The 26,966-nt window shown below is 37.3% G+C and overlaps 1 protein-coding gene across 1 annotated transcript in view; it reads left to right on the top strand.

Moving 5' to 3' along the window:
• cdk19 (cyclin dependent kinase 19) overlaps window positions 1-25,949 on the top strand; it is a 39,852-nt gene extending 13,903 nt beyond the window's left edge. The window contains exons 3-13 of the mRNA XM_088286781.1: window positions 1,575-1,685; window positions 1,901-2,041; window positions 9,762-9,819; window positions 16,051-16,182; window positions 17,211-17,354; window positions 18,045-18,114; window positions 18,301-18,373; window positions 18,763-18,860; window positions 18,953-19,031; window positions 20,625-20,870; window positions 23,508-25,949. Coding sequence (XP_088142907.1) covers window positions 1,575-1,685; window positions 1,901-2,041; window positions 9,762-9,819; window positions 16,051-16,182; window positions 17,211-17,354; window positions 18,045-18,114; window positions 18,301-18,373; window positions 18,763-18,860; window positions 18,953-19,031; window positions 20,625-20,870; window positions 23,508-23,633 — 1,278 coding nt within the window. The 3' untranslated portion in view covers window positions 23,634-25,949. The remainder of the gene's footprint in view (window positions 1-1,574; window positions 1,686-1,900; window positions 2,042-9,761; window positions 9,820-16,050; window positions 16,183-17,210; window positions 17,355-18,044; window positions 18,115-18,300; window positions 18,374-18,762; window positions 18,861-18,952; window positions 19,032-20,624; window positions 20,871-23,507) is intronic.
• The last annotated feature ends 1,017 nt before the right edge of the window (window positions 25,950-26,966 follow it).

The following is a 26,966-nucleotide window of genomic DNA, read 5'->3' as shown; positions in this document are numbered from 1 at the left end:
ACCATTTGACTTAAATGCGCATCGTCACCCAATAGTTGGAAATTAATCAGGAGAATACAATTAATTAACTAATAACACATTGAGCTTGCATGTTTTCCACATGAAAAAAAAATACTTCACTCATTAATAAAAACTTAATTTCTTTAGGTACATCCTAAATATCACAATAATATCGATATCACCATGGCCAACAGCCATATCGTATATCGCATGTTTTCCCAACATTCTACAGTGGACCCCCGCAATTTGCAAAAGATACAGACCGGGCTGGCCTGCAAATGTAAAAAATCTGCATAGAATTAAATTCCATTATCATACATTTATATTTATTTATCATACATTGAGATTTTTTAGGGCTGTCTGTAAACCACAAAAAAACGGATAAAATGCAGCTAAGCCTACAAACAACATTTTGCACAAAAAAGTGTTTTTTTTCTCGTATTTTATATTTCTGAAGTGTTTTCATCCAAATATTAACTAATTAGCAGATGTCAATGTTTCACTACATCACATTTGGAATTATATGCAAACCTGGTTTCTGACACCGCTTTTGAAACAGAACTTGAGGAATGATTATATTTTTTTTGTCAACATTATCGCTTAATTCTTGTGCAAAAATAAGAATATGTTAAGATTTGTGGAAGTTAAACTGGATGCTTCTACTTGGTTAGTTTAAATAAATGTTTGCTATGCAAACTCATCCCGTCCCATCCTGCACCTTGAGCAAGCTTTCTTTAAATTTGTTTTGCAGCCTGTTCTTTTCATTTATTCATTTTTTAGTTCTTTTCAAAACATCATTTGATAATCATCTTCTTTTGCAATAAATGGGGAAAAGGCAAACAAGACGGCATGTGCACTATGCTAGCATCGCATGTGATCTTTTCCATAATGGATCTAACTGGAAATGTTGCAAGAAAATAGGACACATGCCCAAAGATGAATAATATAATAATTATTTAACTGATGTTTCACAAGATCGCATGTTAGTGAAACAAAGAGCAAATTTTAAACACATGGACAAAACTGTTGGTACCGCTTAATGAAAGAAAAGCCCCTCCCATGGTCAGAGAAAAAACTTGAATCCGACTAAAGTAATAATAAATAAAAATGACACAATTCTTTTCAATTGTGATTCAATATAATTATTTAAAAAAATAGGCCAACACAGAGTAGGAGACGTGCATGGAAAAATATTTAACAGAGATAAAAAAAAACAAAAAACAATTGTGATAAAGAGTAAAAACAATGTTAACACCGTATTCTTTGTTGTAAATTTGGAGGTGTGCAAAATTTTCTTCTTCCAACGAGGCATGACAGAAAATAATTCAGAAGCATTGCCACATGGACATCAACCAAGGTGTGTCCTCTAATTAGCATCAGATGTCGAACTTCTAATGAGTCAGTCGGTCTATTTAAAGAGTGATTATTAGTCGCTTTGCTATTGTTTCAGTAGAATTATTTCCCGTGCTTTCAAACTGCTAATTTGATTTCAACCCTATTCCTGGAACATGTGCTTGTGTTATGTAGTTTTCACAGTGGCCCCCGTTCTTAGACATTTTTCTTGTGTCCTGCAGCTGTTACGAGAATTGAAACATCCAAACGTGATCGCCCTTCAGAAGGTGTTCCTGTCCCACAGTGACAGAAAGGTTTCGCTCCTGTTAGACTATGCCGAACATGACCTTTGGGTGAGTTTTTCCTTGATGTCCATGTTACATGCCACGCCTTACCTCCGTCTGGTATATTTTATAATAGTCACTGAAATAAGGTAAGTCGCCCAAAAGTAATAATGAATAAAACTCTAAAAAGCGATGCCTGATTTTTATTACTTCTTCTTTACATGATCTTGTTATTTGGTGGCAGAGCAAAAATTCCATACAGTGAATTCTTTTCTTTCTGATAGCATATTATCAAGTTCCATCGTGCCTCCAAGGCCAACAAAAAGCCCATGCAGCTGCCCCGAGGGATGGTGAAGTCTCTGCTGTATCAGATTCTGGATGGGATCCATTACCTCCACGCCAACTGGGTCCTCCACAGGGATCTGGTGAGCAACTATATTATTTTAGCTTCACTGCGCAACTCTCCCATAACTTGAATAGGGCATGTATTGCCCTTCTCCTTTAATGCCTTGTTTTTCGGTTACCATTAGTGACCACAGTTGGACGGGCAGTGTTTCTTGAGCGCCCACTCGCTGATGGTGTGAATGTGAGTGAGAATAGTTGTCTGTCCATGTGATTGACTGGCGGCCCGTTTGGGATGCAGTTCACCTTTTGTAAACAGTACATGGACAGAGGACCTATAAAAGATATTAAATCTGCATTATTGTGTATTATTATTATTTTAATAGTGGTGCAGTAGCTATAACAGAACAACAAACAATTTATATATAAAAATAAAAATGTTATTGGGCAGTGGTCCCAAGATGGTAGTTTGAACGGAAAGCTCCAAGTGGAATACCGTCACAGTGTTTCAGTTTAGTCAGCTGAGTATTCCATGCCACGGGGGCAAAAGCTGCTTGCTCTTTTCCCAAATTAATTTTTTAGCTGAAGAGCACATCAAACAAGTGCATTGTAAGAACACAAGGCATAGCAGCTGTTTTTTTATTTTTTATTTTTGGAATAACGCACACAAATAAGGAAGACGAAAGCATAAAAGAGATTTATAAATTAGGGCAAGGGTGTCGAACGCATTTTTGTCACGGGCCACATTGTACGGAGTTTCCCTCTGAGTGTGTATCTGTGACTCCATATAAATTGGTAATCTCTTCATTATTGTTACATACAGTATGCAACGAATTGATCTATTAATAGTTTTGGAATCAGATGTCAAGATTAATATTTTTTTTCTTAAACTATTGTTTACATCAATTGACATGTTTGATTTCCTTTTGTGGGCCACATAAAACAATATGGTGGGCTGGATCTGGCCCCCGGGACTTCAGTTTGACACCTGTGAATGAGAGTTTGCCAGTGTGCATATCTGCAAAGAAATTGAAATTTCTACACAACTCACAATGACAATAAGCCGCAAATTTATGCAATTGAATTCTAATGGCTCAAGACCACAAGGTTTTCTATTCTGAGTGTCGTCTGGCTCTTTTGGCGCCTCTATCTTGCTACAACACTCTTATTCTTATGTGATGGTCTCCACTGTGGGTTTCCCACAGTTTTCTTTTTGTTCTTTTACAAAGAGGAATATGTGCACTGGCTCCATTCAGACTTTCTTTCTATTAGAATGGCAGGATTTCCACCTGAATTGTTCGAATTTTAGAAGACAGTTTACTCACCCGACATATAAAAGTAAATTGGAATAAAAAATGAAAAGAATGATATCAAGTGTTGATATAAACTATGCCAGCTGCATCATTTAATGAAGTTTATTCTTCTCTATGTGCACTTCTCAGTCGGGGGAAAGTGGAGGTCAGCAATTCAAGGTCACGACCTTATCAGATACCCAGTGCTAAGCGTCTATTTATTCGCAGGCTTCTGCTGTTGTTGTCCACTCTTACGTAATCCTCAGCAAGCGTAGGTCACATGACAGCTGGACGTCACATGTAAATCTGCCCGGATCAGGAAGCATGCAGACGACAGATGATTTGTCTCTTTGTCAGTTTTAGTTGATCGATTGTACAACTCGCTTTGCTTTTGACTATTGTTGCCATGCGCCTCAATTGCTGCAAACGTGTCTATCCAATGATTCAGTCTTTTTTAGATGTGGTGATAAGCACATCATTCCCGGAATATGACGTCAGAAATTAAGTCTACTTTAATGTTAATCTCAAACTGGGTTCCAGTGGTCTTTATTTGTCCGCCCCTTGAGCTGCCTCTAGCTAGGATGACATTGACAGGGATTCCCCTGAGATACTTGATTGTTTATGCTTGGTCTCAAGACCTTACCCCATTTTTTTGTTTTATGTATTTATTTTTTTATTAGTATTTTTTAATTTTATTATCCACTATATTGTATTCGGGTGTCCTAGAAACCGTCACAGGTGACAGTGCTTGAGACCCTTCAAAGCTAAATGGGATTCAGCCTCCTTGTCATTTACACATGCTCTCGTTATTGTGTTGAAAAAAAAAAAAAGAATAATATATCGTGAACAAATGAATGATGAGAGACTGTCAAGATAGGTTCAAATAAGAAGTGCAGCAAAAAAGGTATTACATGCAATTTAACAAATGGTAATAATCTTAATATGCTTACGATCCATTTAACATTTTTGCTTGTTGTTGTTAAATTTGTATTTGTTTTCATTTGCTTTCAAATCGACTTTACACCAGTCCGATTGGCTGGATCAAAAATTTGAAAAATAAAATAAAATATAATATAATATAAAATAAGACATTACTGCAAACACAATCTCGTTCATTCCCGGGAGGTTCTGTGCCGCTAACATTAATAATACAAGGTTTATTTGCGTAAACACTCAGATTTTTTATGTTTGTAGTTTGTTTGTTTTTTTAATAATTTTTGCTTGTATTTTCCATGTGTTTTCAGCATTTTGGGGGCGAATTTTTAGTATTTAATGGTTATAAAAAAAAAAATCCCAATGCATTTCAATTATGTGCTTTTGGCTATTTTAGTGGGCAGGGCCAAATAGCGGCGGTTGACTGTAAAAAGTCAGTAAAGAATTTGTTTAAATGGATGAATAGATTTGCCCATCTTCTGTTGGGTTAATATTTTGTTTTTTTGGGGGTTTTTTAAACTCACTGATTGGTGGTCGACTCCAAAATACATGCTGTGTTAAGATATGAAAACAACATTTAAAGATTATTGTGCCACTGAATCTTGCTGTTGTTTTTGATCACCTACCTAAACCCAAAAATGATTTTTATTTTTATTATTTATATTTTATTATTTAATTTTTTTTTTTTTTTTTTACGTTCAATCTTTCCCAACTGTTGCTGCCCTGTGTGTAAGGATAAAGATGATTAACTCACACTCATTATGTGCACTTAAAAAAAAGAACTACATTATTTCATTAAATCAATTGAACCACAAGAAAATGAATGTTGGTTATATCAGCCAAGATAAGTCATTATTTGAATGTCATCCATTTCAAAGTTTTCCATTGATTATGGGTATTCCTTCCTTTAATGGTGGTGTAGGAAGTTTTTTTTTATCCCAATCATAACCACAAGCGGCACAACTCGTGCCTATGAGTATTCTCACTCATCCACGCCATTTCATTCTCGGGCCATTAAATCGAACACAACTGGTCTGTTCTGTTTTTTTTTCCAAGACTTTTTTTTTCACTTGGAACAGTAAGTACAGAGCTCATCGACAGAAGACTGAGTATTAAACAGGGACTTAACGGGGAAGTGTGAAAAAGCGAAGAGAACAAAGCAGGCCAGCAATGAATGTAAAAGTCCTGACTGAGTGACATGACAACCAATCGGGGGTGCGTGTGTATTGTGTTAGCTGATTCTATTGTCAGGGACTGATAAGACAGCTATCGATGGTGTGGTCTTACCTGCAGGAAGACTTGAACACAAACGTGCGTCCCAGAGGAATTAAACATTACATGTTAACGGTTTGTGATGCTTTTAAGCAGGAAGATTGTATGTTTCATTTGGTATGCTTAACATTACGGTGGAAAAATACATTAAACAATAACTTTTTTTTCAACTTCTAAAATTCTGAGTGAAGATAAAATCTATTTGGGCATTTTGGTTGGAACGTCACAGATTTGAAAGCTTGCTATTTAGTAGCGTTCCGCGCGTAGTGTTTGTTGTTGGTGCACTTTTGCCCTTTTTATCCCCATTTCTGCCGCAGCTGGATGAAAAAAATTCTTCATTGTTAGAACCTGACCTATCTGATTTGATCACAATGTACCGCATTTAAGGCTGGTTCATTTCCAGGGCTTCCTACCATTGTTGCGGCGGGGCTATCCTATCGTAATTCTCACGATTTTGTTGTCGTATTTGTCTTTGTCGGGCAGATTATCAACTGTGAGCAGGTCGCTGCCTCTTTGTGAACAAAAATAAATCAAACGAGGGGCACATTGTTTACTTTGAGATGACGTTGCTGATTTATGTGAAGGTAATTCCCATTTTACTCCAGCGTTGCAGTGAATTAAGCGGACGGCCAACAAGCACACGCAACATTATGCTTGCCATGATGTTTTAGCATGCTTAGCTTCGTCGACATAGTGTCCGCCACATGCTTTACATTGCACCACTGCATGTTTCCCATCCCCCACTTGTCCTCCTCCTTTTCCTATGTCCCTCCCACCACAAGCTACACCGGAGGGGCTCACTCCCCTCCCAGCCGCACGCCCCCATGGGGGTTACGTAATAGCCTCAAGCTTGTGCTGTCAAGTTGCTAACTGAGCAGCTTTGCAGACCACAGCAAAAGGCTCACTGGGCTGTACCAACTATCACTTCCACAGGGAGGATTCCTGAAGGTGATCGATTGCTGCAGTGTATTTGTGTCTTCCTGTAAGGAATACTCTCTTCCGCAAAGATTGCCGCAACACAAGACCCAGGACGTAACTGCTTTCCTGCTGATTGATTCACACTTCTCGATTAGTCATATTAGGCATGAGCCCTTATATGATCTGGACGCTTGGAGTGTGTAGTTATTTTCAGTTTCTCCATAGGCAGTAAAACAATTATTTAGTTTGAATAAGTTGTATTTTTAAATAAGTAAAATTGTATCTGGATATTTGTTTTCTGGTTGAAAATAACTCAAGAAGTTGCAAAGGGTTTGAGCAAGGTACTTTTTTAATTTACAAATTCCATTAACAAATAAGAGCAGCCCCCATAATTGCAACATCAATTCCACATATAATGCTACCACATGAACCCTTTACTTTGTTCTGCTTTGATTGATGAAACTTTAAAACCAATAAATACATTGTAGGAAAAAAAAATAGCACATATAGAAAAAAGTGGCATATTTTTGAGGAAGGAAAAGTGTTTTTGAGAAAAGAAAAGTAGTAATGAGAGGATACAAAAAATCGGACAAAAATTATAATAATAATAATAATATTATTATTATTATTTTTTACCAGAACAAAAAAACAACTAATTTAGTCGGGATAAAATGTCGTAATATATTATAGGAAGGCAAGAAAGTTGTATTTTGGCAAGTAACTTTATTTTTGCTTTAATATCGCACCTTTTTTTTCTGAAAAAAAAACCCAACAATACAAAAAAACACCTTCGTTCCCTTAGAAATATGGTTATATTCTTGAAACAATGCAATTTTGGTTCTCAAAAAGACAAATACTTAAAAAATAATTATAGATTGAACAAATCCCCGCCGAAAGTTAACAGTTACTTATAGAAACGCGCAACATCGTTTCCTCAAAATTGCCTAATAAGAACACAATAAAAAACAACTATTATTATTAATAATTTTATATATATATATATATATATATATATATATATATATATATATATATATATATATATATAAACTCTTCCAGTCTATTTTCATTTCCAGTATAAATATCACACCATTGAAAAAATATAAATGTTTTTCAGCTAGATTATTAACTGAATAATTTAACTGTTGATATACTAGATTTCTAAAGCCAATTCAAATCACCTACAAAAATGCACATTTTGCAGTACTAATTACGTCAACTTTTTACAGGAACGGGGCAACTTTAGGTCAATAATGTCGACGATTTACAGGAATACTTTGAAAACAGAAAGGTTTGTGTCGATCGCTGGAACCTCCCAATTTGAGGGAAGCTTTGTCATCGACTGATTCATTCTGTTGCATAAGCCATCTTCAGGCTCCTCAGCTGGCCTACCTTTTGGACAAAGATGCAAATGCAATTGTACAAGAGGATGGACTTATCGCATTTTATTTCCACTCAGCAGAGGAACCAATTGAAACATTCATTACTCTCAAAGACTTGTGTGGAGAATAATAGCATTTTTGTAAAAAAAAAAAAAAATGAAAAAAAATGTGGCGAACATGCTGTTACAAAATGTGAAGGAAAATGATCCACATGGAAAGAAAAAAAAACCCATCTGAAGAGGCGCTAATCATTTGCCAATAATGACATGTCGTACTGTGGGCATGAACTACAAATCGACTTTTATTAGTGCAGTTTCTATAGCAACAAGAAATTTGGCCAGACAGACCAACGTGTGCTTGGCTAAAAGAATTCACATCCGTGCAAACACCACGAGGGATATTCAGGCAGCAGATACTTTATTAGCCTTCAGCTGTGTGCAGCTGGAAACTCCCAGTGACATATTTGAACTGTGTTACTCTTTGTGTGTTATGTCTCTGCGTGATCATTGGGTGATATTTGTCACTTATCACATGCAGAAGCAGTCACGACTGCTAGCGATGAATACCAGGAAGGTTTAACCCCCGATGGCGTGAATTTGTCACTTTTTGTTTCTTTGTGTGTTTCGAAAGTGGTGTAACTACAAATTGACTCATAATTTTATCAAAACTATCCCTATTTAGCAAATCGGTAAAAACAGCTGAAGACGGTGTGAGGCTGGTGCGTGGTTCAAGTGACCTAGAAAAATAAAAAGCTAATATGATATTACAGTATTGGTGAATATTGTCTGACAAAGCGACAACAGTGTAAGTGGAAAGATCAGACAGACAATGTCAAAATGAGCGTGACACTCGCTAACAGAAAAAAAAAAAATCACTCTGACCTGTTACCTTAGTGCCCCAGAAAAGCAACTCATTCATAATTACGTGCTACTATTACACTATATGTTATGCATTTTTTTTAACACCCGTTAAGTGAGGCCTTTATGTCTCTGATTGGTTGTTTTTCCTCAGGCGCAGCAGTTTCTTTTATATCGAATTTTGATTTTTGATTCCCCCTTGCCCCCAAAATCATTATCACGCCTATTTCTTACGTCATAATGGCTGTTTTGAACAAGTATGGGACAAAAAGTGATTTTGCATTTTTTAATTGATAACTTTTAATTAGTAATTGGTTAATTCCTTAACTGAGAGTTAACTGTCAACCGACAACTAACTTAAGTAGAAGCTTGTTAATTAAAAAAAGTGATTTCACAAAAAATTCTATCACTGGTTATTGGTTGCCGTTAACAGGCTTTCCCACAAGGTAATTGGTAACTAGTTTCACCTTTATCCATCCAAACTCGCATGACACATGAAAATAAAACATTCACAGCTTTGGTTACTTCAGAATATGTAAAAAGAAGCTTTAATAAAAGAAAGTATATACATGTAAATCAAGTTTAAAAAGATAAAAACACAATCAAAACTCAAACCAGTGTGAGAAAATTACTTTTGATAGTTACCGTAATTTCCGGACAGCAAAATGTGCCTTATACAATACTCTACAATACAATACAACGTATTTATGTGGCACATTTCAGAACAACTGGAGCTGTAACAAAGCACTTTCCTTATGGTGTCAGAAATGCTGTCTTCTGTGTCTAGCCGTTAGCGCCTGTCGTCAGTTGCCAGCGATAGTGGGAGCCGGTGCCCAACATAAAACAGAGAGAATGACACTTCAGTGATGGCTGTATTTATGGCACTCATTCCCTATGCTCATTAAACTCAATAACTTAGTATGTATGTGTGTAACTCTCTTCTTGTGTGAGGTGTCACTCCATGAAATTTGAGTGGACTCTTGACTGACATTGTCATGAGTTGTAATCACCATGGACCACTGAACAAAAATTTTACATGTGTTTATTAAAGTGGATAATGTAGATATCAGTGATGAGTAATACTTGCAGTATCTGTAAATACTAGGGATTTTTCTAAAATATTGCTGATATTTTTTTCTTCTTCTGCAGAAACCAGCTAACATCTTGGTAATGGGAGAAGGACCTGAACGAGGAAGAGTTAAAATTGGTAAGGTGACGAAAAAGGTTAATTTATTTAGATTTTTGTGCTTTTGAACATCCCTTGTATTTGTTTGATTAAATTATGCAAAAGCCCATATTATCGCGACAGTGCCGTGAAAAAGTATTTCTCACCTTCCCTATTATTGTTTTTTTTTTAATTTAATTTTATTTATTTTTTTCATTTTTTTGGCTGATTCTTCACACTTAAATATTTGGGATTGTCAAGCCAGGAACACTTTGTAAAAAAAAATAAAAAATAAATAAAAAAGAAAAGAATCTATTTTTTTACAAAGTAAAATCTAGTTTGAAATGAGGATTTATTTGTTAATTATTTTTTTAATATTTAGGTGAAAAATCCAAGCCCATCTGTCCCTATGTGAAAAATTTATTATATACAGACGGGATCTTTTTTTACTTGATTTTTAAAAGTCCCAAAATGACATGTAATGTAATTATTTTTGACTGGAGTTTGTTTATTTAACACGGGATATTTTCCATGAAATTTTCGTGCATTACTATTTAGAGCTCCACCACTGACACGCTATAGAAAAGATGTTATTGACCTGGATTGAACCACTGATGTGCGATGCTTAAAGATACAAAAAAAGGCATCACACTTTATTAAATTCTTTAAAAATTAACACAATTGGGACAATTCAGTTGTGCTCTCTTTTTTTCTTAATGAATTGACAAAGCATCAGATTGGGACTCGTTATCGGCAGACACTCAAAATCAACAAACTCTGATTCAGACTTCAATGTAAAAAAATAAATAAATAAAAACTTTGGTTTTGCTGATTAATCTTCGCGATACCCCAAACCAAAAATACAGATTGACTCGCGAAGTTCTATCTTTTTTGACTGTCAGAGGAGCCCCTCCTCTTCGCCGCTTCCAGCAACACCCCTGTGTACGGCAAACAAACGCATGTGTTCAGCCTATGTAGTAGTAGTAGTTTCGTGTGGTTTTTCACACCTCCTGTCTTTTTTTCTCCTATTCCATTTCCAATTTTTTGAGGTGTGTAGTCGAGAGCAAGTTTTTTAACGCTTGGTTCGACCACCAGGGTGAGATTCCTCTTAGTCAGGCCCCCAGAGTGCTGGCTGCACTCCAGGGAGCCGCTCAAGCCTCCACACGACGGCAACGTGGGAATCTCGGTCGTGGAGGTTCAGCCTATGTCAGAGCTGTCTATAACAGCTCAAGACTGAATTTCAACTCGCTGCTGATTACTGTTGAGGTGCTCTAGGGCAAAGCAACAAACCAGTTTGCACAGCCCATCAAAGTGATATTTAAAAAAAAAAGATAGTTTTGGGAACATGGGTCCAAGCTGTATTACCCTGGAGTGCATGTGCAAAATATGCAAAATACACAAAAACGAGCCTTTGCTTGTTTTACTGTGCCACTCTCAATATAACATTCAATTCTAACCTCAGACATGACATTTATGTGTATGATGGAGTGGGGCTTGTGAAACATAGAGCCAAGAGTATGCGATAAGGCCCTTGGCCTTGGACTGTGTTGGAGTGTCACAACACTCCCTTTGTTTTTGCCTAACTTGGCCTTATAACCAGTTTGGAAGTTGGTGATAAGAGGGTATTAAAAGCAGGGCTGGGCAATTTATTTTCCCAAGGATCCATGTGGGAAAGTAGAATCGTTCATACTAACATAACCTCAATCGTATTTAATATTCATTTAATGTCCGTAAAGCATTGAATTGTATTGTTTGGACATGTTGTGACTGTAATTTTGTAGTTATGGTATGCTGGATGTTGTCACGATCAGGAAATAAAAATGTTAAATGAAAAAAGGGGGGAGGGTGGTGGTTATATTAACGCTATCAATTTCCACGAGATATCACTGTCTAATCAATATGATAAAAAAACACGGTGAGAATAAGAATGTATTTAACATGTGGACACAAGCATGGCTGGATTGATAAGCGGCGGCCAATGTATGTACAAATTTGTTTATATGGCTAAATTTAGCTGTTGCAACTTTTAATCAGATGCCTCAGTTGGCTGGAAATTACGGTCATCAGTCTGCTTTTATGACTGCAGAAATTAGTGAATATTTATTTCTGAGAGGTTGGAATCAGAATTTGGACAATTTTAAGATTACCAAATGGCTCCAAGTGATAAATCAATTATCGAAATAATTATTGATTAATTTGACACTCGATTAACTGTTGATTAATCGATTCATCTCGACCAATGCTGAAGCTTACTCTGTCATTTTCATTTCAGCGGTTATCTTTCTTGGTGTCATGCTTGACTATGAGCCTTTTTCTGATTATTATCAAAACATTAATGTTATGTTAAAATACTAAATAGAGATCATCAGATAAAACCTTATGAGAACAGTAGCACACTCTCTCTCTTTGCTGTCGAGTCAAGCATTTGAGGAGAAAGAAGAAATATATTCGTCATCTCACCCTGTAGCAATGAAGGTGCACACTAGCAAAGATGCCGGTGGCAGGACGCGTGGTGTGCTGTAATCGTCATGCTTTATTTTGTTTTGTACGCTTGGCTTTGTGTATAACAAAACGCTTTATTTTGGGGAAAAGGCGGCTAACGGTTCACAGAGAGCGGATCAAAAGGAGGGGCTTGGTCTTAGATCATAATGTGGAAGTTTCCAGGGCCTGGGCGGCAGACAGGAAGAGAATGAGGTTGCTTATATTGTACGTTCTTTGCGTTGAACGTTGTGCCCTATCGTTGTTGACAGAGAAAGCGGAGTGTTTTTTTTCCCACTTGGTGGTAACAGTTTATGCTTTGGTGCCGTAATCCCAAGAAGAGTAGTTCCTAGGTACTGTGTTATTGTTGCAGTAAGTATTTGGCTGCACTCAGTGAACCGGTGGTTTACAATGTGGTAAGGAAGGTGAAACCGGTAATTATATCAATACACAGTTGACATACAATTGTGTTCAGGATAATGGGAGTGCGTTTAAAATTTAGAGTAATGTCTGAGAATAGCTTTTATAGCCATATGGAATTTACCATGTACAGGAAAACCCCTCATTGCCGGTTATATGTGTGCGATCACGCCTTTTCTCAGATTTTTTTTTGTACAGTTTACACCAAATGGAAAACGCTTTGTTACAGCTCCAGCTGTTGTGAACTGCACTTTATAAATAAAGTTGTTTTGTATTGTATTGTATTTCGGTTGTACTTTAATTTATATAGGGTGTAATTCCACTGCTGCCCATTAGATGGTAGCACACGTATTAGTTTGCGACAGTGTAATTTAGAAAGAAGAAGACACAAGTCTAGTTTTTGTTTAAAACAAAAAAACTAATAATGACTGAGTTCTATCAGAGGTGCTGACAACAAAAGTGACAGAGGAGAATGTGTCTGATTATAAGTCATCCTTTTCTGATGAGAATGATACCCTCAGCAAAGACTATTTTCTAAAAATGTATGTATAAATGTAATACTTAAAAAAAAAAGTTATTGTGGTTTGTCTCCCACGCTTGGAAAAACAGTAGTGCCAATGTCATCAAAACAGTTCCAGATACGCTGTCAGCATTGTCCAAGACATAAAATCCGCATTTGGGCTCTTCATAACGCCATCAATTTGATAAAGATTGATTGGAGATAAGTCATTTAGAGAGGACAGTTGGAAAGTATTTATTGCGCCCAGGGTTATTATAGTTTAATTTGTTTCAATTTATTTTCATTTATATATTTGGAATTATATTCCAGTGCGTGTTTGTTTTAGTTTTTTCACTTAGTTTTAGTATTAGTTTTTTTTTTTTAAATGAATGTGTTTTACATGTGTAAAAAGCGCCAAGGTAAGCATTGTGCAGTCTAAATTCAACAAAAATATTTTTTGATAATACTGGGATACGGTGTTAATAGTCCACAGACTTTCCAACTTCTGAAGTTGAATGTGTGTTGAATTCCTGCTAAGAAGCATTAAACCCTGGACTGCAGTGTACCATTTTTAATATACTTTGTATATATTTTTTTTCATGTCTGGAGTAAAAAAAAAAAAAAAAAAAAAAGCACTTTTTACCTGGCGTTGCGTATCAGGCTAAGTTAAATGTGGAGAGCAGGTGAGCCATTCAAGCCGATGTCACACACAAACTCGTCTCAGAGGAGCGACGTCATTTCCTGGCTTTTTTTTATTGACTGCTGCTTGAAGATGTCACTTCCGTGCGACAAACATTAAAAGGGCTACAACTCCCTGATGATTTTTCGAGCTTCTCTTCTTTCGGGTAACGGCCGTCCCATTAATATTGAAATACATTAAATGTTTAAAAATATGTCAGCAAATTCAAAGGGAACAGGATTGTTAAGTTCTCTGAGGTATAAGGCAACATTGCCTCTTCGCGTATGCTGATATTGTCACACTGCTCATTAATCCATATTATTTGTTACAGGAGGAGTCAACCCCCCAAAATCTTTGCAATAATATATTCTATGCACCTTCATTAGTCTATACATGGCATTCTGATTAATATTGCGTTTGTGGAATATGAGTTTAGCAGCAAAATCCACCCCGTTTTTAGCCCTGTCAGGGGCCGGCCATTTTGTCACTTTTGTCAACTGAAAATGACATCACAGTTGCTCAGGTAACAACCAATCACGGCTCACATGTTTTCTGAAGCTGAGCCATGATTGGTCATTTGTAGAGACCTGAGCAACCAGAGACGGCTAAAAACGGGTTGATTTTACTGCTTAATTCATATTCCGCAAATGCAATGTTAATCAGAATGCCGTGTTTTGATTAGTGGAACTGCATAGAACATATTCTTGTTTAAAAAAAAAAAAAAAAAGATTTGCGGTTCACGTGCGAAAAAATGGATGTGTGCAGTTTTTGATAATTGCTAAAAATACAGTTAATCCTAATCAACTGATTTGAAAAGAGATAGGTGTTTGATATTAACCTCAGAAAATCATCCGGGATGTTCAACATTGAACTTTCTCCACATTAAATCGCGACACGTCTTACACTGTTGGCAAAGCCTTTTCCGTTGATCTTGTCAGTACTCGCCTTTGCATTGGTATTTAGTCGTTGCGACATCCCATTTATCATGAATTTCTTTCTCTTTCTGGATGAACTCTGACCCAGGTTTTCGTTTCCTATTGTTTGACTATTTAATTCAAATGTATAGCAGACCAGATGTTAAGTATTATTTAGTTTAACTTTATTTGGTTGTAACTCTATGCCCATTTGAAACTTTGGGTCTGTCTCTTTAAGGCACTTAGCAATTGTAACGCTACCATGTCATTTGTCACTTGACCTGTCGAAACCTGCCCAGGCGTAGGTGCCTTCACATTTTTTAAAGTCATTGAAGTTTTGTGGGGGAGTCCTGGTGTGCTTACGCTGTCTTGACAGGTTAAAAAAACATGGGAGGGGCTTGACCTCTTCATTGGTTGAAATTATAAATCTTAACTTCTTAACCTATTCAGGAATTTGGAACGTTATGCTTCAAACACATTTTTGGGATGCACTCCAACAAAGACGATCTCTGACATCACAAATGCTCTTCGGGATGAGAGTGAAAATAAATGAAATGAAAATAAATTAGAACGTCCTGAAAAGCATCAAAGATCCTCATTTTATTTGAATTGTTAAGTGCGCAAAAACTGTAGCTAATAGTTAAAAAAGTATAAGCAATAAAACATTGCAACTTAATAATAACTTTTGTTCTGTTATTGCCAATACAATTTTAAAAATGGCTTATCATCAGTGATTGATATCACAAAATACACTGAAGTCTGTATCTTTTATTGTTTAATTTCTTTGAGGTACCACGGTAATAACATACAGGGTTTCTAAAAAAAATCCCCTATGAATATCCTGCGTGTCCAAGGCCAATGAAATTAAATCGTTGTCATGTTGAATCATGAAAGATTTTTCAAAATTCCAACATTTTATAATCAATTTCTCATTAAGCTTGACACTGCTCCGTTTTGCCTTCCTGTTTGATTATTTTTTTTGATGTGTGTGTGTGTGCCGTATCTAAATCTTCTTTCCACTTGTGCATATTTTTATTGAATTTCCTTGAAAATGCAAGCTGCGTACTTAATGACCTCAATTTGAGTGCATTTCCACACACATGATACCCTCTCATCACCAGTGAGTGATTGTTAACCCGATGTTAACATCAAAACTAACATTTGAAATCATTTCCCAGAGCTGTCAACAAAAGGAGCCAACCTGTGTCACATTCTAATCGCTGCCTCATCATAAGGAAATATTGAGTTTGTTTGTCTTATCTCCTTCCCCTGCTTTTGTGTAGCTGACATGGGTTTCGCAAGACTCTTCAACTCTCCACTCAAGCCACTGGCTGACCTCGACCCCGTGGTGGTGACATTCTGGTACAGGGCTCCTGAGCTACTGTTAGGGGCCCGCCACTACACCAAAGCTATTGGTGAGTCTGTACTGTCTGGAGTGTCTCCAGACAAGATGGAATTGTAGAGTACTATACACAAAGGAATGTTTCTATAAGCGGCTTTGTTATTGTCTCTAACATGAGGCAACACGTAAAGTATGTCGGTAAAGTGCGACACCTCATTCTGTATGACACTCTTCCGCGTTCATTCAAGTGCGCATGTTCGTTCAGCATGTTCACTTGTTGAAATACTTCAAGCTTACACATAATTTCGGGTACTCATGTTATCCTAAATATGGTGATAGGCCAATTTGCTTTTTTTCAGTGCCAAAATCAATACCGATTATTAGTAGTCATGGAGGCCGATAACCGATATTTCAAGCCAATATTAATTTGTTGAAAAATAAAAACTCCAAAAGTCGACTTAGTTTAAATGCCTTGAAGCACATATTTAAACACATTTCAATTTAAACAATGTTAGTGATTTCCGTCATGTTGCAGCTTTTTTTAGATGTTAGAAAATACACAACTTGGTTTTAAAATTCTAACAAAAAGTGCACAGCGCTGCCAGGCTCTGCCACATGTCTTATCGTCAATGAAAACAAACATCTCTTTAAAGTTTACTACGGCAAATAGTTTTCTATTAGTTAGTTGTAGTAGACTGACATTGATTAAAATTTCAGCAAAGTCTGTTGCCTTTCCTACCTATGCTCACAGAAGCTTACAGTTGATTGACTGCTAAAGGTAACCAGGAAGTGCTATGGGCAGGAGAATCTGCTTCTGCAGGCAGGGCCACAAGCACAGCAGAGAGAGATGTGTGCTGCAGCAAGCCAAAAATATACCAGCTTTTAATTTATCTGCCTTGAAAGTTTAAAATAAAATAAAAAAGCAGATGCCGATAATCGTCAAAATGCCAAATATCTGCCGATAATCGGTCTATCACTAATCCTAAATGATGTGAAGTTCTGTGTAAGGATTGCAGAAAGCTGGGTTTTCATAACAGAAATGTGTCATCACCAATTATACAGTCGATTAACACGTGTCTGTCTGTGATTGTGTGTGAACAGATATCTGGGCCATTGGCTGCATCTTCGCAGAGCTGCTTACATCAGAGCCAATTTTTCATTGTCGCCAGGAAGACATCAAGACCAGTAACCCCTTTCATCATGACCAGCTGGACAGGATATTCAGTGTCATGGGTTACCCCGCAGGTCTGCACTCCGAACAAACAAACACATACTCACATTTAGAAAAACATTCCACCGTTACTAAATATTTTAGCTACAGTGTACATATTTATTGTCATCTTTCATTAAGCATTATAAATGTTTTTAATTGTCAATACACAGTCAAGCCTTGCTAGCAAAAAAATTGGAAATGGTAGACACCGATTATAAATAAGAGAAAAATTCAAATAAAATAAAAGCAGATATTACAGTCAACCACCGTTTAGCACGTAGGATATGTCCCAGACTCAACCGCAAAAGGCCAAATCTGTGAAATAGAGACACTTTATAAAACGCTCGCCAAAAAATTAGTGCTTTCCACACTAAGTTGTGTTTCTCTTTGAAACTAAACATAAAACAAAGACATGTTGCGTATGTAACTGAAACGCATTTTGTCTTCCGCTAGCCATTGCTAACACCACACAATGCTAACAAAATGAGAATTGATATTGCGGTAATTATAGCCCTTTAAAAAAATGCTTTAACACAAGCAGCATTAACATATAGAGACAGAATACAATGATACAATTAGGTGCATATTCTTTATCCTCTGCATAAAACAACAAATATTACTATTACTTATTTGAGTGTCTTCTGTGTTTCGAAAGAAATCAAAATGTAGTATGTGTCGTCGTTAATGCACCCATGTTTATATTTCAATTTTGTGTGACACAGATAAAGACTGGGAAGACATTCGGAAGATGCCTGAATATCCAACACTTCAGAAAGACTTCAGAAGAACAACGTGAGTGACTTCTGCACAGCTGTGACTATTTATAAGGCTCTGTACATCACATGCGCTAAAATCTAGGGCTTGTCCAATCCATTAAAATTGGTTAATTGAAGCAAAATCAATTTCAACAACGCCTTTGAATTAAATACCCAGTTTCTAATTGTATTCAGCTGTTTTTATCCCTGTTGTTTCTTACAGATATGCAAACAGCAGCTTGATCAAATACATGGAGAAACATAAAGTCAAACCAGATAGCAAAGTTTTTCTGTTGGTAAGTGCATACTGCATATCCAGATACACATGATTGTTTAGTATTTTCTTTCACATTATTAAATATATTTAAAAAACTCGTGGAAATGATTACTTTTGTCAGATTCAAATTATTTTTGTGACCTAAGTGGTTTTGTATTTCATGAACAAAGGGGTACCAACAATTTTGTCCAAGTGTGTATTCGGGCTACACTTAAAAAGACTTCAAGACAGAAGCATGAATAAAATTGTATTATTATATATGCAGTTTTTTCAAGGTATAAATTACACTCCTGGTCTTGCTTGATGCTTGTGATTTCTCCTTATTTTAATTCCAGAGTATTACAGTGGAGACAATAATAAAAAAAATGGAAGAAATACAATAAGTGGCTTCTCATCCTCTGCTTTCAGCTCCATAAACTGCTCACCATGGACCCCACCAAAAGAATCACATCAGAACAAGCACTGCAGGATCCGTACTTCTTGGAGGACCCACTACCAACCACTGAGTGAGCCAGAGCAACATGTTTCGAGAACTTCCTTTTTTTCTTTTTTTTGTGGTGGTTTGTACTCCAGTCTTTGTCTTGTACTGTACCTACAGTGTGTTTGCTGGGTGCCAGATCCCATACCCAAAGAGAGAGTTTCTCAATGAAGACGAACCAGAGGAGAAAGCAGAAAAGGTAATGTGTTAATTTCAGTTTGTTTGGGTTTTTTTTAAGCACAGAATTTTTCCTAATTTTCCTCAACTGATTTCACTGCCCTCTACGTTAAAAAAACATTTACAGCTATAAATTTAGGTTGGTCAATTTAAGTTGCTCCATCATTTAGAAACAAATCCGGAATGCCGCTACAAGCTGCAGAATTTAGTTGAAGTTGAATGTACTACTACCTTAATTGTCTTTATTATTAATTTTTACATGCCTTAAAGAATTCACGCTGCAAGCTAATGATGGTTTTATAAGAGCAGCTGCTTGGTGGTGTGATATGCTGCGATTTCCTTATGATCTGATTAGTTGACTAATTGTGACTACTGTGGTGATTAGGCGACTAGCAAAATAATTGTTTGTGGCAATCCCAATCCTGTTCATCGACATTTGTTTTCCCCCTGCCGAATATCTGTTACACAACTTATTTTCAAGGCTGGTGCATGATACTACTCTTTACCAGGAATGCTGCAATGTCCGCAGTAACATTTTAGTCGTGAAAACAATATTTTCTTAAAATCCAGTCATTTAAATGACACACACAGCAATAGACTAAAACATTTTGGTAATTTTTATTATTATTATTTATGTTAGTAAACTAACTCTTATTTTACAACCTCTCATAACACTTGATGTATTGATGCGGTAAACGGTATAAATTTGGCCTGCATTATAGATTTTGTTTCCGCGAACCAATGAGAGGCTAACCGATGAGTTTTGCTGGAACCGCATCTAAACAGAGAAGAATACATGACTTGTTCCAAGTTAAAAAAATTCTTTCAACTTTAGGGCATTGTTCACGCAAAATTAGCAAACATGAAATTGTGCAAAGGTTGACAAAATTCCTGTAGCAGATTTATAGCTTGCATGCAAGCTTGCATAGGTTGAGCCACGGCTTGGCTAGCAGTGGCACACGTGCCAGTGGTTAACCTCTGGTAAAGAAAGAGGCATTGTTTCCTCTGTGGAGCCTCTGGGAGCCCACAGCTCCTCCAGCATGCTGGATAACAACAGATGATCCACGTGTGTTAGTCACATGACCTTGTTGCGCAGTGCCTGGAGATTTGGCATTTGTAATTGTGGTTTGTGTGTAGTAGGTGTAGCAGGAACTAGAATCACACCAAAATATTTTTTTTCACCTGGTTGCTTCTAATGCTCATTTAAAAAATGTTCTTTTCCCCTTTTGAAATATCCATCCATCCATCATCTGTACCGCTTCTCCTCACTAGGGTCGCGGGGGTGCTGGAGCCTATCCCAGCTATCTTCGGGCAGTAGGCAAGGGACATTTTGAAATAATTTCTTTTAAAAGCAGCCACACAATTATTGACATTTCAGTGGAAAGCTGTTTAACTCATTCACTACCAGTTGAGTAAAAAAAAAAAGATGGATCTTTGACGTCTTTAGCCGTCAATGGCAGTAAATGAGTGAAGCAGCACAAACACAAGATGGAACAATAAGACTACTACAGATGAGTAGCCAAAAGCATTTGACACTGGCAGACCTTTTTCTTTCTTATCTTTTTTTGGGGGACTCTGTGCTCATCTGGTAAGCAGTTGCCCTGTGTGCTTGCAGAACCAGACGCAACAGCACCAGCAGACAACAGGCCAGACTCAGACGCAGAACCAGCAACAAACGGCAGCCCAGCAAGCCCCATCTCAGCAGAACTCAACCCAAACCAATGGCACCTCCGGAGCCACGGGAGCCAACGCTGGCGGGGGTTTGCAACATGGACAAGACCAAGGCCCCCCCAATAAAAAACCTCGAATTGGACCCTCTGGTACCTCTTCAGGCACCGGGGTGCTCCAGTCAGAGTACCAGGTTAGTATAAAGCTTTCACTGTCAAAGGTACAGGGTTTCAATCTCAAGCGCCAGCCTTTCTTTGCGGCATTTTTGCCAATCGGTGAAGACCAGGTGCTTTTTTCCCCCCCCGACTTTGCAACACAGACCTCCCAGTTTAATGGGACGTTCCAGTGCACCAATCATGCTCCGAGGTAGAAAAAAGTCCAAATTCCCACCTTTATGTAATGCAGCAGAACAATGCCGCTTACTCGGCGCAATGAGAAGTGAAGCCAGCGGCGGTCATCTTATGTTGCCACTCACTAATCACGCTCAACTTGAAAGCATTGATTTCTCTGCGGCGTTGTTATTGTCTCTATGTCTCTACGCCGAAAATGCCACAGCGTGTATAGTTGCACTAAAAGTCTGGGAGAAGCGCTACATGAACATTTCATCTGTAAGAATGTCATTATAAATTTGCGTTACAATGAAATAGCAATGACCGTATGGAAAAGAATTCCCTCAGAAATGTGAACCTAACCTCTGTAAATCACAATTCACGATACTGACTTCAAATGCAATGTGAGCGTGAAGTTTGTTCTTTGAGAGGCTCTCATTTCTTCATAGAGGGATCCTGGTGTAAAACACGCACTAATATGTGTTTTCAGCCCCCAAGACGACGGCAACGTAAGATGGGACAATTCTTAGTCCATTCATATAGAAGTTGGTGCCTCAATTTTCATTATTTGAGGTGCGGTCTTCTCGTCTAAATCAGTGAGAAGCCTTACTTTTTACTTCCTGGTAGGCTGCTATGTCAGCACTTCCTAATATGGGCATACTGTTACGATTAGAACTTGTCCGATTGGAACGGATTATATTTGTCAACCAAGGTACCAGGTATGTGCGTCTCAGGCACGTGTGCTTTGAAAAAAAACAAAAAAACAATTTCAAATAAAACGAGAAGTCCTGCCTACCAAGTTGACGCTCATGCAAACAAACCAGGAATTGTCCAAAGTGTACTGAACTTTGCAAGCACAATTTGCTCTTTTTGAAAGGGTAGGCAGAAAAGTAGACACAGTTGTTCCTGAAATGTTTGAAGCACTCTTATCTTACTTGTGCTTTTGTTTGTGGCGTCACTTTGATAGCCGCGGCATCTACTGGCTTGGTTCCTGCGCAAGGACATGTTGTTGCAGAAAACCGCTGTTCACACTGTGATGTGATGGGTGTACTACTTTCCCCTGCAAGTAACAGTTTGTACTATTAGTAACAGTTTGTACTATTATAGTATAAAAATGCAATACATTTTGAGATACGAGCCGTCCCAGTTGCGGGTAACTGTCAAACTAACTCTAAAACAACGTGTAACATCCAAACAATGGTGCCAGAAGAACGGCCGGCTTTCTTAATGCTAACGTATAATGGTAAATGCCACAAAATGCGAACTATTAGCATTGATAGAACGACGGATATTTGAACACAACTGGTTGGGCAACACATAATATAACATTAATCAGAGGCATATATTCTTTATCCTCTCTGAAAAATGACCATCACAGCATTTTACTGAGTTACTTACACAAGTAGTAGTAGAAGTGCTATTTGTCTGTTTGTGTCTGTTAATTATTAAATTACTATTACTTTGGAAGGGGAACGATAAGATTAGTGTTTTGAGTTACAAATGTGGCAACAGAAAGAATTCAACTTGTACCTCAAGGCACCACGGTATCGTTGTAAGTGATACAGACACATGACGAGCAGACAACAATAGTCAAGTGATACGGGCTGTCTGTACATGCCAATGTGTCCTGCAGTCACATCACGTGGCACTTTTCTTCTTCCATCTTATCGCAGCATCAAAATTGACAGTTCTGGGTTGTGCGCGTGTGTGCTTTTGAATTCTGTTTGCCGGTCCTATATGAGCAACACTATCCCATACATCCATGTCTACCTTGTGTATAAGGCATGCTGCGTGTGGCACATGCTAGCTGTCAGCTCCCAGCAGATGTCATTATTGAGTGACATAGCCAACGGCGGACCACTGTGGCACATCCCTGTCACTGTCGTCGTCCTACTTTTCCCTCTCATTGATTTTATCTCCGTAGACTACCTCACAACCATCTGATCCAATCCTGACATAATCGACACAGGGATGCAAACGCATGCCATAATATGTATTTGTTCAATTTGGATTACCTCTTGTTTGTCACAGAAACATATACATATATATATATATATATATATATATATATATATATAAAATACGCCATAGATAGGCCATAGGAAATTATAATGCGTGGATGTTACCGTGAATATGGTCAGGTCCATAAATATTTGGAAATCGACATAGTCTCATCTTTTTTTTGTTCCAAATGCCACCGCAAGTAATAAGTAATAAAATAAAATAAATTAGATTTCATTTTTGAAAACGTTTTTAAAGTTGAGAGTTATTTTGTTAGTTTTCATAATGAATGGGCAGAATTCAACACAGAATATGGTGCTATAAAATGTTGATTTCGACAACATAATTCTTGTCAATGAGTGAAAACACAGCAGGAAGATGCCCTCGTAAAATTAGTTGTTCCTCAGGACCCGACCCGGAGTCGAGCCAGAATTTTGGTGTACTGTTTCCGAGTGACCTCCTCACTCCTGTGCTTTCTTCTTCACACTTCTGTCCATCAGCACTCCACGTCCCGCCTTGGTTACCAAAGCAACGTCCAAGGTCCCAATCAGCCACAGAGCACCATGGGGTACACGTCGTCCTCCCAACAGAGCTCCCAGTATTCCCATCAGACCCATCGTTACTGAGGCACCGGGTCGCTCCTGAACCAGCAGAGGGGTGAACCTCCTCCACAGGCGTCACCATTGGACGTAACCGGGAAGTTGCTCCTTCATCCCAGTTGGATGTTTCTCACGGCATTACATCATTCCAGCGTTTTGACGTATAGTCACATGAAGGCAAACCCATATGAACCAAAAAAAAAAAAAAAGCAAATACTGCCTCTTTGGGCTGCTGACACTTTTTTGGTGTAATATATATGTGAAGGCGAGACACGTACTCCGAACGTATGGCACTTATCGTTCCTCAAGAGGAAGGATCGCAGCTCCTATCTTGACCTTATATCGCACCTTTTTCTATTTGATTCGTTACTTTTCAAGCTTGATGTCAGTGTAAATATTACATGCGGGGACGGTCAAGACGCAGGACGGAAAGCCCTTTATTGGCGTCTAAATCCTTGGATAATCAAATGTAAATTAGCTTACTCTGTCCTTATAAGTCGAAAAAGACATTTATTGAATAGACAGAAAGAAATGCAGGGAAATATTGAATGCGCAATTTAACTTAACAGTGTTCTTCTGAGGTTCCTGTATTCAGAGCTCGAATGTACAGAAGCAAAGTGTTTTTACTGCAAGTCGCGTACATTCGAATCCACTCCATCCACTCACCAGTCACTGCTTGGCCACAAACTGGAGGCGTTTGGGAGTGTGTTCTCGTTTTTGGGTTGCCAAGCGGACACTTTTGCATCCCGCCATGAACTCGAACGTGCGCATAAACGTACAGGGCAGCTAACGGTCAGCGCCTCCCCTTGTGTGCTTCATGAGACTGTTACCGACTGATGTCAAATTGTTTTGTATTATTATTGCTGTGTGTGTGTGAGAGTGCGGGCCAGTGGGTGTTTTATGCATGTTTTACCTTTTGACTCACGAGAAATGCACTGACTGTCTAAGCGATCTGCAAAAGAGCTGAAACAAACGCTTGTGGGCCCAAACGACCCTCCCTGCCCCTAAGGCCGAGCACGCCGCACACAGGTTTGGTCAGGACCATATCATATTTTTTTTTTTAAAAATGGTGTGTTCTTTAATGCAACAGGATGAGTGACAGCTGTCCCTTTTTGGGGGATCAATTATGAACTTGCAAAATTGGGATACAAAGTCAGAATATCACCCCCCCCCCCCTCAATATTAAGTGTCTGCTAATATTCAGCAGCCAAAATAGTTATTATATATGTAAAACGAGAATAGAATGTAAAATAATATTTAATCCGTCACTTTCTTTGCTTGGTGATTTATTTATTTAACATTTGTTCATCCAGGTAAGGCAATAGAGAACGGATTCTAGTTGCAATGCCAACCTTGAGACCAGCAGAGTAAAACAAAGATTATTAAATCACATGGTTCCAGTGCATTAGAGCTAGGCGGACATTTTAAGTTTGCTGTCTTGTTCAGTATGAACAAGTAACTTGCGGGAATGGGACAATTTCTTAAGACTGCTCCTGCTTGATGAGTTGATCGTGCCATATTCATACAAGAGTAGCTTCTTTAACGCCCTAAGTGCATTTTTTTAAAAGCATAATTTTAGGTTTGAATTCATTACTCCTATATATATTATTTAAGGCCCAAATACGTTTTTCAAAACGTACCCTTAAAAGCTTCATCTGAATTTAGTACGCCTGCTAATGCGTGTTGTGTTAAGGAGAGCACCCAATTCAATGACGTAATACTATTTGGAGGGGGACAAGGGGCAGATGAGCCTTAAGTAAATAAAATGAGGAAACGCTGACACCTAGTGGCTAACAAGAGAATTGGACTTGACTGCCGCATTGAAAGTGTATAAGAAAAAACGTTTTCATCACAATTTGAATTTGAAACTCTTCATTAATTGTAACAGCCCTAAAGATTTTTGCACCAAATTTTTTATCTGCAAACAGCTGGGGAGTTCTGAGTGTGATGAGTCTTACACACTTATATTCCCTCAGATTTGGAAGACGGATCTTTTCAATTGCACTTTTATAGAGAAAACGCAGCATGGTCGTTTAATAATCGAGAGGATCGAAACCAAAAGACCTCTAAAGGTTTTTATACTCCTCGGTTCAGTGTTGTAAGTAGCAGAGATCAGACAGTTGTCGATTAGTGTCGATTCCTCCTCTGAGAACGTACAGTATATGTCAGACAACTTCTATGCAAATCTAATTGCCGGACTCAAGCTTCTTCTTTTGTTGAGGTTTTGTTTTCATGAATGACATGTATATTTTCATCACTAGGTGTGTAAGTTGTCCAAAGTTGTATTAGTATTTTTTTTTAATGCACCCTAAATGAACTATTGTAAGAAATACACGTGTGTGTGTGCGCGTATATATATATATATATATATATATATATATATATACATATATATATATATATATATACATATATATATATATATATATATATATATACATATATATATATATATATATATATATATAAGTGTTGTCAAGTGATTGATTTTTTTTAACTAATCACAAAAAATATCATGATTAATCACATTTTTCAACTACTATTTTTTGCGAAGCTTATAACAGATATTTACTATCTAATATCTTGGAATTGATGGAAAAATCACCAAATACGAAGTATATTTAATTCAAAGACGGTTCTAATGACTTTCTTGGATTCTTGAATACAATCTAAATGGATACATCTTTGCAGACATTTATTTTAGAAACATTTCTCAAAACTGCCCACAAGCGCCACACTCCAGCAGTGTTGGTTAGCAAGGTCCAGTGGTAACTTAAACACCATGTTTTGTTCTGAGATGTGCTAAAGACAGCTAATATGGCACAATATTTGCAAAGTATGCAAATTATTAAGTAAATCAAACTGAGTTAACTGAGTTAAAATATTTAACTGAGTTAATTTTTGGGGATTAATCACCTGAATTAATGCTTTATTTTTGACAGCCCTAATATATATATATATATGTATATATATATATATATATATATACATATATATATATATGTATATATATATATATATATATATATATATATATATATATATATATACATTGTATATTTATTGTGTCCATCTAGGAATAGTAAACATTTTTTGTAAACTTTCCTCTGCCTTAATACAGTTGCTGTTGAAAGGGACCTGTCGGATTTGTTACTACAATAGTTACTGAATGTGTTAACACCACCTCAATATACAGTAGAAACAAGATCTAACACATTGAATTCCACATTGTATTATTATTTTTAAAGGGGAGGTGTGGATGGTGCCTTTTGTTAGTAACCCATCAATGTTTTTTTTAATTTTGTTTTTTAATTTGGATACGTCCTTTTGTATTCTCGTGCTTCCTTCCAACACATTTCC

This window comes from Idiotropiscis lumnitzeri, chromosome 21, assembly GCF_059441095.1.
Source record: "Idiotropiscis lumnitzeri isolate Australia: NSW breed Sydney's pygmy pipehorse chromosome 21, RoL_Ilum_1.0, whole genome shotgun sequence".
Taxonomy (NCBI): Eukaryota; Metazoa; Chordata; class Actinopteri; order Syngnathiformes; family Syngnathidae; genus Idiotropiscis; species Idiotropiscis lumnitzeri.
Note: the sequence above shows the minus strand (reverse complement) of the source record. Positions and strands in the feature narration are given on the sequence as shown.